Consider the following 13,803-nt stretch of genomic DNA (forward strand, 5'->3'; position numbering starts at 1 on the left):
GCCCCTGACATGCCTGCCTCCGCCATCCCCACAGAGCTCGCGGGAGCCGGGCCTGTTCCCACCAGCAGGGCCTCTCCTCCCAGGAGTCACACTGGGGAGCCCTGGCATCGAGCAGGGGGCCAGGGAGGCAGCTCGCTGGCCATGGGGCCCGGGACGCCCTGCCCCCGGAGAACAACCGGGTGCTGGCAGAGCCCAGGGACACCTCGACGTCAGGGCGTGCTTCCACGCATGCAGGTGGCCGCGGCTGTTGACCCTCCTCGCTCGAGGGCTGGAAGTCTGGTCTGGGCGTGGGCCCTCCCGGACATGCAGGGCCACGCTGTGCCCTGGAGCCCACCATTCCCTGCCCCCACTCTGCACGTAGCCCAGCCCTGGCCCAGCTGGGCACGGTGACTAAGCCATTTTCTCGCCAGGATCTCCTGAGCTTTCCGGCCCTGTGGTGCCTCCCAGCCAGCGCTAATGCTCTGCTTCCTCTTCCCCAGGCCCCGTCGGTGACTGGACAGCCGGGCCCTGGCCACGGGAAGAAGCTGGGTCATCGGGGTGTGGACGCGTCCGGTGAAACCACATACAAAAAGGTTTCTCCTCTGCCCCCAGTGCCCCTGCATGCACAGGGCTCTGAGGGGTGGGGGGCAGTGCCACCTCTGCATGCAGGACCCCGGTCCTGGCAAGGTCCCTGTTGTCCTGGTGGTGGCCAGGCCTCATGCCCCCCGGCCACCTGCCACCTTGGGCGAGCCCTCAGCTGCCAGGGCTCCCAATGCTTGGGTGAGCCAGCTGCCTGCTGGCTCGTCTGGAGAGAGGAGGTGCAGTCCCCCTCTAGGGAGGGAGCTCTGGTGGAACACCCCAAGGCCAGGCCAGGGGTGCAGACGGAGCCTGTGCACGGCGTGTAGGCTTTGTGGAGAGAGCACACGCCCCCTGCGAGTCATGCCTGTGAAGAGTAGTTGGATGGTGTGCACGGTGGCATGCAGCCGTCACCACTGCTGGTTTTAGAACATCCCGTCGCCCTGAGAGGAAGTCCATCCCCACTCTCCCCAGCCCCTGGCACCCAGGAACCCATGTTGTGTGTGGCTTCGCCTACATGGCGTGTCACAAAAATGGGGTCACGCCATGTGGCCTTGTGTGGCGTCTCACGGAGCCTGTCCACTTGTGTCGCGTGTCGGGCCCCGCCCCTGTTGGTGGCTGAGCAATGCTCCAACCTGTGGATGAGCGTTGGGGTGGCTTTCTGCTTGTTGATTATGAATCACTGCCATGAGCGACCCCATTCGAGTGTCTGTGCAGACACGTGTTTGCATTTCTCTTGGGCCTGTTAGGAGGGGTTCGCTGGGTCAGATGGAAACCACTTAACCCTCTGAGGAGGCGCCAGGCTGCTGTCCACGGCGGCCGCACCACCTGCCCTTCCTGCCAGCCATGCGCAGGGACCCACTTCCCTCCTGCCCTCGACAGCCTTGTTCCTGCCCGTCCGTCTGATGATACCAGCCTGGGCGGGTGGGAAGTGGCGTCTCCCGGGGCTGCGATCTGCATCCCTGGTAGTTGATGGTGCTGAGTGCCTTCCATGCCGGCTGCCCGTCAATGTGGTTCCCTGGTGGGGACTCGTGTCCAGTGGTGGCATGTGGAGGGGAGGCCAGCTGGGAGGCCAGGCCTGCACATGGGACGGGGCTTGCTCCGGGGCAGAGGCTGACTGCCCGCCCTTCCTCACACCTGTGACGGGGCGCTGGGGACCAGGCCACGGACCTGAGGGCAGAGGTGTCTTTCCCCAGCTCAGCCACACACACTGGGGATGATGGCCGGCAGGGAAAGGACGGGCAGCTCATGTAAGCCAGTGCACAGCAGCCCTGGGGCGCCCTCACTGTCATCTCTGTCCCCGCAATGGCCGGGAAACCGGGGCATGGAAGGCCGTGTGGTTCACCCAGCGCGACAGGGAGAATCACCTAGAAAGTAGGGAGAAGGAACCGGCTTTACGGAAGTGAAACTAGGCGTCACTGTAGATTCGTGCCCTGTCCAACGAGCCCTGACAGTGGCTGGGCCCTGCCAAGGTGGGGCGGCTTTGAGATGTTAGAGCCTTGATAGGAAACAGGCCTCGGGGTCGTGCAAGGCGGTGTTGGCATGTCCACCAGGCCAGTTCCTCGCTGGGCGGTTGTGTGCTTAGGTCAGCCGAGGCTGGCGGGTCTGTGACGCGTGCTCAGCAGGGTCTGTGACAGTGTCGGCGGACGCCAGGGTCCTTCGGCCCTCCTGCCATGGCGGCCAACATGCGGGGCCAGGTCCACTGCAGGGGTCTGGATGCAGCCGTTTCCCCACAGACCACATCCTCCACCCTGAAGGGGGCCATCCAGCTGGGCATCGGCTACACCGTGGGCAACCTGAGCTCCAAGCCCGAGCGTGATGTGCTCATGCAGGACTTCTACGTGGTGGAGAGCATCTTCTTCCCCAGGTAGGCCTGGGCCCTGCACTGCAGGCGGACGCCGTTAGGGCCCTGCTGTGGCACAACAGCCGGGCCTGTTCCTGGGGCTTCCTTCTCTGCCGAAAACAGCGCAGGCCTCCCCTGGTATCCTGGCTCTGGGCCCTGGCCCTGCATCAGCCGGGACGTTAGTTTGCTGCTGAATTGGTGGGACACAGTATAATAATGGTTTTTAGGAAACATGGAAAGGAAAGATAGTCATTTTTCTTTCACACATGCAGAACTGGTAGGCTCTCCCTGGCCATCAGGTGACTGCATGGTGTTGGGGTCCCAGGTTCCTCTAGTTGACCACCATCCTCGATAGGCAGCTGTTGTGCCCAGCGGTCTCAGGTGGCCGCCCAGGCACCTGCCATCAAGTCTGTATTCCAGCAGCAGAAAGGAGAAGGGGGTGCTTGCTCCTTCCCATCAGGGCAGGACCAGGAAATGCTCCCCACGGCTCAGCGGCCCTGTCCTGTCTGCGGGGGGGAGGGGGTGGTCCTTAGGTGGGGGCTGGGGGCTGGGGGCGGGAAGGTGGACAGCCGGCCCTCACAGCCCCCTCTCCCGCAGTGAAGGCAGCAACCTCACGCCCGCCCACCACTTCCAGGACTTCAGGTTCAAGACCTACGCGCCCGTCGCCTTCCGCTACTTCCGGGAGCTCTTCGGGATCCGCCCGGACGATTACCTGGTGAGCGCGTCTGTCTCCCTGCCCCGCTGCCACGCGGGTCGCCGCGCCCTCGGCCTGCGATGGCTGTGCACTCTGGCTTGGGTCGGCAGCCGGCCGGGTTCTTTGGTCGGGCGGGTCATCCGGGGGTGCGCCGGGCCCGGGGTCTCCTGTCAGGGCCCCGGGAGGGTCCGCTCCCAAGCTTGCACCGTCTGCAGGGGCTCAGCTCCCTACCACCGCCGGCTGGGGCCCCTCCTTCCGCGTTGGCCTGTGGGTCAGAGCGGGCCAGGGAGGGTGTCGCCTGGGCCGGACCCCTGAGGGCTGCTGGTCACAGGTCACGCCCATGCCCGGAGGGACGCCGCGCCCAGCAGCTTAGCGCCTGTCCTGCCCAGCTTGGGTGGTTTCCGCCTCTCAAATTAGGAAAGTAAAAATGCCTGGCCCTCTGGCCGCGCCACCCGACATCAGGACTCCTGAGGGGCGCAGAGCACGCGGGTGGGGGCCCTCCAGCAGCCTCCTCGGGGTTCATCAGGCCTGGGCCTGCCTCCTCAAGGTCCGGCCAGGCTCTGCCAGGCCACCCGGCCTCTACGGAGTAGGTCCGCCCGAGGGAAGCCCTTGCATGCAGTTGCGTGCCTCTGCCACGTCCGGCATGCTGGGGCCACCGTCTGCACCCCGGGGCTTGTCCTGGGGCTGTACCTGGTTCGCACTGCGCTGGCCTGTGTGTCCAGAGCTCTCGGTTGTGCCCCCTGATTCGTTCTCAATCTGCGGGAAGCCTGTGCCCTCAGACAAGGCCATGTCCTCCCAGAGAGAACCAGTGTTGGCTCCGGCCAAGGGCGTGTGTGGCGCCCAGGTTCTGCAGCTCCGTCGGAGTCCCGGGAGGCACGGTGCCCCTTGCCCTGGCCCAGGCCTGGCCGTCTGACTCCAGCACCCATCTGAAAGCCACCCCAGGAGGCTCTCCCTCCTGCCCCCATCACCACCCCCTGAGCACACCGCCTCTGTCCCGCCAGCTCCATAGGGCAGGGGGGTGTTGGGCGTGCAGCCTGGCGGCTCTGCCGCAGAAACGTGTCCGGGACCCAGGTTCCAGGTCCCCACGGCTGGCAGCAGAAACCCGCGGCCCTGTTTGTAGGAGTGCAGACTCTGTCCCGACGTCCGCTAGTGGGGGGGGCATCTGCACAGTTGGCTGGGGCCGCGTCTCGAGTTTGATCAGAGCAGGAGCAGGGCCCTCGGAGGCCTGGGTGACCGGGTGTGCACGGCCGGCCCACCCATCGTCCGCCACCCGTTGCAGTCTGTCTCAGCCCAGGGAGTTAGGCCGGCCTCTTCCCCTCCCTGTGCCTCGGTTTCCCCTCTAGTAGAGAGCCTCACAGGGCTGACGCACAGTCCAAACCCCACACGCGGTTGGAGCTCAGCCGAGGCCTCACATGTCCTCACTGAGACTGCCCGGGCCTGGAGGATGGGGTGTGGGTGAGGTGTCAGGCGAAGCTGAATCCAGTGCCCCCTGCCCGCTCTGCCTCCTCAGGGCCCTGCTGTCCTCCAGCCATGGCCCCGGCCCCCGTCTTTACGGGGTCCAGCACCCGGCCCTGGGGCTTCCTAGGGCCTCACTCTCACCACTCCTGACACCCCCGGGCTGGCCGGGGTTAAATACCATTTTAACCTCAGGACAGCAGGACATGAGGAGGGATGTAGGGAGCCATTTCCTCCCTAAACCAGGGTGCTCCCATGTGGACTGGCAGCTGCAGTTGGCCCTGGGCACCAGAGGAGCATGGGGTACACCCGGGGCTTGTCCGCCTGTGACCCCTGCCTGGCTCAGAGATCCGTGCATGTCACCTGTCTCCCCACCAACAGCCCAGAGCCCGTGAGGCCAGGTCCTGCATCCCTGACCCAGCTGCTACTTGGGGGCGTCCGCAAGCCACTGGGTACAGAGCTGAGCGTGCCCCGGCTGTGTCCCTCGGCCCACTTCTTCCCTGATGCTCAGGTTTGCTGCGACCTGCCACTTCCCTGGTCAAGGCGACGATCGTGGCTCTGGGTTCTGGGGGCCCCTGATCTTCCAGGGTCACTTCCAGCCAGGGTGCACCAGCCGCAGGAGCTCAGGGCCTCCCTCCTTCCATGGCCCCCCGGCAGAGTCAGGCTGGGCTCCGGGTCTGCAGAGCTGTCTCAGCTCAGGGCTGCCAGGACATACAGTGATGTCACCGGTGGGTCAGGGGCCTGGAGGTGGCACGGAGCTGCCATGTGCTGCTGTGGCCCAGGGGCGTCTTGCAGCACCCTGAGGGGCACCCTCACCCCACCCCCAGCACATAAGGCAGCACTTGTGACACCCACAGGAGGCAGGATGCCCCTTCCTCTTCCTGGTACCTCCTCCGCCCACTGGCCAGTCCTACACTTAAACAGTCCATGTGACCTTTCAGCAAATACTTGCTGGCATTTACCATCAGGTGGGCTGGTCCCCTCGGCCCTATGGGGTACGTGCTATGGCCTCATCCATGTATGCCAGTGGTGCTCAGTTAGGATTTGGGGGTACAAGTGACAGAAAACACTATCCAAATAGTCTTAACCCCAAAAAAGTACTTTATTGGCTTGTTAGCTGAAGTCAGGCATAGCAGGCTGCAGGCTGTGCTTTTCACTCGTTTGCTTAACAAATGGAGCGCCTGTATGCCAAGTACTGTAATAGGTGCTGGGGACCCCCAGTGAACAAAATTGCTTAAAAACTTCTTCCTCCGTGGAGCTTACTGCCTAATGGTGGGGAGGGCACGTGGGAATGATGGACAACAAGCACATAAGTGAAAGAGATGTCAGTGGGAAGAGAAACGGAGGGCCGGTTGGGCACTGCTGTGAGGCACAGCGTTCCTGGCGCATGGATTCCATCGTACAGGCCACCTCATGGTCCAGCATGGCTACCGTGGCTCCAGCTGTCACATCAGCATTCCAGGTGGGAAACAGGTAGCAAGGAGGAAAGAGCAGTAACAGGAGGTATACCGGCTTCTGGCCCCTGTTGAGGGAGCCTTCCCCCCAAATCCTACTTGGCAGCTTCTGCTTAAGACTCACGGGCCAGAGCTCACAGCCGTGGCCACACACAGCCGCAGGGGAGCCCGGGAAGCGAGTCCTGCCAGGTGTGCCGGCTCCCCAGCACCAGTGGGTGTCTTATTAGCGGGGTAGGCAATGCACCCCAACGACCGTCCAGGGCGGCAGGCTCAGCCTGGGGTCTGAATCCTCACTCTGTGGCCCCAGGCAGGCCAGTCTCCCTCCCTGAGCCTCAGGTGTCTTGCTGGCGACACGCTCACCCACCGCCCCTCCCCCAGTACTCACTGTGCAACGAGCCGCTGATCGAGCTGTCCAACCCCGGCGCCAGCGGCTCCCTCTTCTACGTCACCAGTGACGACGAGTTCATCATCAAGACAGTGATGCACAAGGAGGCCGAGTTCCTACAGAAGCTGCTGCCCGGCTACTACATGGTGAGGGCGCGGCTTTGCGGCCCAGGCGGCAGGGCCCCGGGGGCACACATGGCACCGCCCGCAGGAAGCCTTCCCGGACGCCTCCCCGGGCTCCCCTCGGGTGCTCCCCCTGGGAGCGGTTGCTGCCGCCTGGGCCTGGTGGCCGTCCCCCGGCGGGTGGAGCGTGGGCATTGCCCCTGCCTGGCTCCCCAACCCCGCCCCCCGATGCCCCTGAGTCACCTGTTTCAGAATCCGTGGCTCATGGGCCGCGTGTCTCAGCAGCCGTGACTCAGGCATGGGGGAGGAGGGGCCAGGATGCCAGCTGGCGCCTCACAGGACCAGCGGCCCAGGACGCCTTCTGTGCTATGTGGGACTCAGGACCCTAGGGGCACGTCGGGCCCCTGGGTGGGGGCAGGAGCAGGGGCCTCGGAGGCCCGGGCCCGCCAGCAGGAGTCCTGATGTGCCCGCTGACCTGGGGGGCTCCGCCTGTGTGCCAGTGGGGTCCGGACAGGCCCCTGCGGGCGGCTCTGCACAGACGGCGACTTCTGTGACGCCTGGGCACCGCCCGGGCTCCTGAGTCGGGGGCAGCACACGTCCCGTGGAGAGCCAGAGGGCAAAGGTCCTGAGCCTTGGAAGCTGGACGGTCCTGGCTTCACTGCTCACGAGGCTCGTGAGGCCAGTGTGGCTGGGCGCCGATGAAACCTTGCCTGCCAGCCCTGAGCGTGAATTCCCCGTGACTGTCACATGGCACAAATGCTGTTTCTCCTGTTTTTTTTTCAACCTAACAAAACCATGCTTAGCTCATGGCCATGTGAGAATGAGCAGCCTGCATTTGGCCCCCAGACCCCTGCCCTGTACAGTGCCTGGAGGTCACACTCCCCGAGGGTGGGCTGGGGAAGTGGACACGTGTTCTGACCGGGTGGGAAGTTGGGCCTGGTCACCTTGGGAGCATCCCATGGGGTTCTTTATCAAAGGCCATCTCTTGCGGGGCCTGGCCCTATAGAACGAGACCCTCCCGGAAGTCCCGGTCAGGTGGGGGCTGGTGTAAAGGCAGGGGCCTGGGGGCAGTGAGGAGCCAGCCTAGGAGGGAGTGGTCCTGGAGGGCTTCCTGAGGAGGTGGCCTCCTTCCTGAGGCTCAAGGTGGGGCGGCTCTCCACCCACTGCCTCCCCTCCTCCCTGCCGCCCAGAACCTCAACCAGAACCCGCGGACGCTGCTGCCCAAGTTCTACGGGCTGTACTGCGTGCAGTCGGGGGGCAAGAACATCCGTGTGGTGGTGATGAACAACATCCTGCCGCGCGTGGTCAAGATGCACCTCAAGTTCGACCTCAAGGGCTCCACGTACAAGCGGCGGGCCAGCAAGAAGGAGAAGGAGAAGAACGCCCCCACCTACAAGGACCTGGACTTCATCCAGGACATGCCCGAGGGACTCATGCTGGATGCGGACACCTTCTCTGCGCTGGTCAAGACGCTGCAGCGGGACTGCCTGGTGAGGCTGCACGTGCGTCCCTGACGACCCCTGCAGGGGGAGCCCGGCCCGGCGCAGGCCTGGGGGCCTCACCTTTCCACCTGGAAGGCCTGCCGGGGTCCTCCAAGCCTCTCCTGGCCCCCAGGCCCCTTTGAAAACTTGATGCAAACTCAGAAAACCGCCCAGACCTGGGCCTCGGGGCCTCATGGTGCCCCTGTGCCTGGTTCCTCCACTGGCACCGGGCCAGGGCAGGTGGGAGCATGGGGGGCAGCAAGGGGTACCTCACTGTCCGGCCCCGGAGGCTCACCCCCATTCCCCTTCCCCGCCGCGTGGACCTGGCCCCTTGGCCTCACCTGAGATGGGGGTGTGGACGGCATCCCGCGTGGCTGTGGGAGCTGAGTGGGCGCAGGCCCAGAGGCGCAGCTGGGGGTCCCTGCTGGGTTTGGGGCTGGCGCTGGGGGCAGGGCTTGTGCCCTTCTGACCCCACTGCCTGCAGGTGCTGGAGAGCTTCAAGATCATGGACTACAGCCTGCTGCTGGGCGTGCACAACCTCGACCAGCAGGAGCGGGAGCAGCGGGCCCAGGGCGCCCGGAGCACCGCGGACGAGAAGCGGCCGCTGGGCCAGAAGGCGCTCTACTCCACAGCCATGGAGTCCATCCAGGGTGGTGCCGCGCGCGGGGAGGCCGTTGAGGCGGATGACACGTAGGTGAAGGGGCTGCTGGGGCTCCCAGCTCTCTTCTGCCCAGGCCCCTGACCGGTGTGAACGGCAGGGTGGCTGGTGAGGAAGGTGACAGGCGGGCACGCAGGGCTCCCCCACCCCAGCACCACAGTCATCGGGTGGGTTCTCTGGGGGGCGGCCTGGCCCCTAGGGGGTTGAGCAGCACCCTCGGTCCCTGTCCCTTTGATGCCAGGTGCCAGTGTGACAACCACAGATGTCCCCAGATACTGCCCGGTGTCCCTGGGGGCAGAGTCGCCCCGGGTGGGAACTGCCGCCATGCACGGCTGTCGGGGTTGTCCCCTCGGCACTGTGTGCTGACCCTGTGGGGTCTGCCCACACCCTCGGCCACCCTGTACTGTTCGGTCCTCACGGGCCCTGGGGAGGGGAGTGGCGTCCCCCACCTTCAGCTGGGGGGGCAGAGGCCCAGAGGTGGGGCCCTGCCGCGGGCGCACAGCCAGCTGGTGTGGGGCTGACTGGACCCCGGCCCTGCTGCCACTGTCAGGCCCTCAGCCTCGTGGATGGAGGGGGAATGGCGCCCAGGGCTGGGGAACAGTGGGAGCTAAGCCCCCCGTCAGACTGTGTTGGCGTTCTTGGGGTCTGCGCGGGGCCCAGCGGGGGATGGCGGGGTGTGCAGGTGAGCTTGGCGGGGTGTGGAGTGCCAAGAGCAGAGGCTGCGGAGCCTCGGCCTGGGGGGCCTGGGGTCGCGGTGACTGGGTCAGCTGCCGAATCGTGAGGACTCACTAACCACGCCGGGCCGGGCCCTGGTGGGCCTGGGGCTGAGTCAGGCGATGGAACCCCCAGACTGCAGTGGGAAGCCCCTGAGGCCCGGCCTGGGGTGTGCGTGTGAGCCCAGGGGGTGTGCCCGTGTGCCTGCCTGCGCATGTGTGTGCACCCAGGCCTCATAGCCGGGGCTCCTCGGCAGCCGCTGCCCTCAGCTGTGGATTGGTGCCCCCCAGGCCTGGGTCCCAGGTGTCGGGACCCCCTGTCCTTCAGCCCTGCCTGCTCTTCCTTCCGTCCCTGTCCCCGAGTCCCAGGCCCTTCGCAGGCTGGGCCGTGGCGGTCGCTCCTGGCAGGCCAGTCCCCGCCCGGCTCCGGGGTGCTGACGGCACTCTGGGCCCCTCTCTCCAGGATGGGCGGGATCCCTGCCGTGAACGGCCGCGGGGAGCGTCTGCTGCTGCACATCGGCATCATCGACATCCTGCAGTCCTACAGGTGGGCGCCCGCGAATCAGCGCGCTGTCTGCTCCCAAGGCTTCCTTGGCCCCCTGGAAGGCTCTTGCCTGGCCGCCCTCCTCCCAGGCCCCTAACGGGAGGCTGTGGTGTCGCCCAGGTGATTTCGTCTTTGGGTTTTGGCCCAGGGACGCCTGAGAACCCGTTCTGCAGGCAGGTCAAGGGCGGCATGAGGCACAGGGTCAGGGTGGCAGGTGTTGCCCACCGAGCGCCCGCCCAGCGCTGTCCGCTGAGCCCGAGTGCCCAGTGCTGGGCCGGGCGGAGCGGGATGGGGTCCTGGCCACGAAGTGCGGTGTCCTCGGCAAGGTCCTGGGACCCGCAGAAACGAACTCATGACTGGGGCCCGGCCATGTGGTCTTACGCGAGTGGGGCATAGCCTGAGGAACAGACGCCACGGCCCTGCCGTGGCTTGAATCCGGGGTGATGAGCAACCTCGTTATCCGTCCCATATCCTTTGTGACCTTCCAGCAACGAGCGTTCCTTAATCATTGTTAGTTCTTTTACTATGAGTGTTGTGAGTCCCGTTTCCAGAATGCAGCCTGCATCTCCTGCCCGCGCCCATGCCCTCCAGGGCACCCACTTGGCTCCGGGTGATTTCTTCGCGTTTCCTCCTTTTTTAAAATTTTATTATTTTTATTACTTTTTTTATTATTTTTATTATTTTTATTTTGGTATCATTAATCTACAATTAGAAAGAACATTATGTTCACTAGGCTCCCCCCTTCACCAAGTCCCCCCCACATACCCCGTCACAGTCACTGTCCATCTGCGTAGTAAGGTGCTGTAAAATCACTACTTGTCTCTCTGTGTTGCACAGCCCTCCCCATGCCCCCCACCACTATACACGCTAATTGTAATGTCCCCTTTCTTTTTCCCTGCCCTTATCCCTCCCTTCCCACCCATCCTCCCCAGTCCCTTTCCCTTTGGTAACTGTTAGTCTGTTCTTGGGTTCTGTGAGTCTGCGGCTGTTTGTTCCTTCAGTTTTTGCTTTGTTCTTATACTACAAAGATGAGTGAAATCTTTGGTACTTGTCTTTCTCCGCCTTCCTTATTTCACTGAGCATAATACCCTCTAGCTCCATCCATGTTGTTGCAAGTGGTAGTATTTGTTTTCTTTTTATGGCTGAATAATATTCCATTGTGTATATGTACCACATCTTCTTTATCCATTCATCTACTGATGGACATTTAGTTTGCTTCCATTTCTTGGCTATTGTAAACAGTACTGCGATAAACATAGGGGTGCATCTGTCTTTTTCAAACTGGGCTGCTGCATCCTTAGGGTAAATTCCTAGAAGTGGAATTTCTGGGTCAAATGGTAAGTCTATTTTGAGCATTCTGAGGAACCTCCATACTGCTTTCCACAATGGTTGAACTTGCTTACATTCCCACCAGCAGTGTAGGAGGGTTCCCCTTTCTCTACAACCTCGCCAACATTTGCTGTTGTTTGTCTTTTTTTGCTGTTGTCTTTTCGATGATGGCGATCCTTACTGGTGTGAGGTGATATCTATTGTGGTTTTAATTTGCATTTCTCTGATGACAAGTGATGTGGAGCATCTTTTCATGTGCCTGTTGGCCATCTGGATTTCTTCTTTAGAGAACTGTCTGTTCAGCTCCTCTGCCCATTTTTTAATTGGATTATTTGCTTTTTGTTTGTTGAGGCGTGTGAGCTCTTTATATATTTTGGATGTCAACCCTTTATCGAATCTGTCACTTATGAATATATTCTCCCATACTGTAGGATGCCTTTTTGTTCTATTGATGGTGTCCTTTGCTGTACAGAAACTTTTTAGCTTGATATAGTCCCACTTGTTCATTTTTGCCTTTGTTTCCCTTGCCCGGGGAGATATGTTCATGAAGAAGTCACTCATGTTTCTGTCCATGAGATTTTTGCCTATGTTTTTTTCTTAGAGTTTTATGGTTTCATGACTTAAATTCAGGTCTTTGATCCATTTGGAGTTTACTTTTGTGTATGGGGTTAGACAACGGTCCAGTTTCATTCTCTTACATGTAGCTGTCCAGTTCTGCCAGCACCATCTGTTGAAGAGACTGTCATTTCCCCATTGTATGTCCATGGCTCCTTTATCAAATATTAATTGGCCATATATATTTGGGTTAATGTCTGGAGTCTCTAGTCTGTTCCACTGGTCTATGGCTCTGTTCTTGTGCCAGTACGAAATTGTCTTGATTACTGTGGCTTTGTAGTAGAGCTTGAAGTTGGAGAGCGAGATCCCCCCACTTTATTCTTCCTTCTCAGGATTGCTTTGGCTATTCGGGGTCTTTGACGGTTCCATATGAATTTTTGAACTATTTGTTCCAGTTCATTGAAGAATGTTGCTGGTAGTTTCATAGGGATTGCATCGAATCAGTATATTGCTTTGGGCAGGATGGCCATTTTGATGATATTAATTCTTCCTAGCCAGGAGCATGGGATGAGTTTCCATTTGTTAGTGTCCCCTTTAATTTCTCTTAAGAGTGTCTTGTAGTTTTCAGGGTATAGGTCTTTCACTTCTTTGGTTAGGTTTATTCCTAGGTATTTTATTCTTTTTGATGCAATTGTGAATGGAATTGTTTTCCTGATTTCTCTTTCTATTGGTTCATTGTTAGTGTATAGGAAAGCTACAGATTTCTGTGTGTTAATTTTGTATCCTGCAACTTTGCTGAATTCCGATATTAGTTCTAGTAGTTTTGCAGTGGAGTCTTTAGGGTTTTTAATGTACAATATCATGTCATCTGCAAATAGTGACAGTTTAGCTTCTTCTTTACCAATCTGGATTCCTTGTATTTCTTTGTTTTGTCTGATTGCCTGGAGGCTAGGACCTCCAGTACTATGTTGAATAACAGTGGGGAGAGTGGGCATCCCTGTCTTGTTCCCGATCTCAGAGGAAAAGCTTTCAGCCTCTCGCTGTTCAGTATGATATTGGCTGTGGGTTTTTCATATATGGCCTTTATTATGTTGAGGTACTTGCCCTCTATGCCCATTTTCTTGAGAGTTTTTATCATGAATGGATTTGAATTTTGTCAAATGCTTTTTCAGCATCTATAGAGATGATCATGTGGTTTTTGTCCTTCTTTTTGTTGATGTGGTGGATGATGTTGATGGATTTTCGAATGTTGTGCCATCCTTGCATCCCTGGGATGAATCCCACTTGGTCATGGTGTACGATCCTCTTGATGTGTTTTTGAATTCAGTTTGCTAATATTTTGTTGAGTATTTTTGCATCTACGTTCATCAGGGATATTGGTCTGTAGTTTTCTTTTTTGGTGGGGTCTTTGCCTGGTTTTGGCATTAGGGTGATGTTGGCTTCAAAGAATGAGTTTGGGAGTATTCCCTCCTCTTCTATTTTTTGGAAAACTTTAAGGAGAATGGGTGTTATGTCTTCTCTGTATGTTTGATAAAATTCCGAGGTAAATCCATCTGGCCCGGGGGTTTTGTTCTTTGGTAGTTTTTTTATTACCGCTTCAATTTCATTGCTGGTAATTGGTCTGTTTAGATTTTGTGTTTCTTCCTTGGTCAGTCTTGGAAGGTTGTATTTTTCTAGGAAGTTGTCCATTTCTCCTAGGTTTCCCAGCTTCTTAGCATATAGGTTTTCATAGTATTCTCTAATAATTCTTTGTATTTCTGTGGGGTCCGTCGTGATTTTTCCTTTCTCGTTTCTAATTCTGTTGATGTGTGTTGACTCTCTTTTCTCCTAATAAGTCTGGCTAGAGGCTTGTCTATTTTGTTTATTTTCTCGAAGAACCAGCTCTTGGTTTCATTGATTTTTTTCTATTGTTTTATTCTTCTCAATTTTATTTATTTCTTCTCTGATCTTTATTATGTCCCTCTGTCTGCTGACCCTAGGCCTCATTTGTTCTTCTTTTTCCAATTTTGATAATT

General features: G+C 59.1%; 1 protein-coding gene across 4 annotated transcripts in view; it reads left to right on the top strand.

Annotated features, from left to right (window-relative positions):
* The window catches only part of PIP5K1C (phosphatidylinositol-4-phosphate 5-kinase type 1 gamma), a 52,389-nt gene that overhangs the window by 21,898 nt on the left and 16,688 nt on the right, over positions 1–13,803 (top strand). For all 4 annotated transcript variants that reach the window (XM_057489651.1, XM_036890800.2, XM_036890801.2 and 1 more), the window contains exons 3-9: positions 480–572; positions 2,292–2,422; positions 2,996–3,113; positions 6,380–6,532; positions 7,699–7,998; positions 8,474–8,679; positions 9,824–9,907. In XM_057489651.1, the coding sequence (XP_057345634.1) occupies positions 480–572; positions 2,292–2,422; positions 2,996–3,113; positions 6,380–6,532; positions 7,699–7,998; positions 8,474–8,679; positions 9,824–9,907 (1,085 nt within the window). The remainder of the gene's footprint in view (positions 1–479; positions 573–2,291; positions 2,423–2,995; positions 3,114–6,379; positions 6,533–7,698; positions 7,999–8,473; positions 8,680–9,823; positions 9,908–13,803) is intronic.

The sequence above is a fragment of the Manis pentadactyla genome, chromosome 12 (genome assembly GCF_030020395.1).
Source record: "Manis pentadactyla isolate mManPen7 chromosome 12, mManPen7.hap1, whole genome shotgun sequence".
Lineage (NCBI taxonomy): Eukaryota > Metazoa > Chordata > Mammalia > Pholidota > Manidae > Manis > Manis pentadactyla.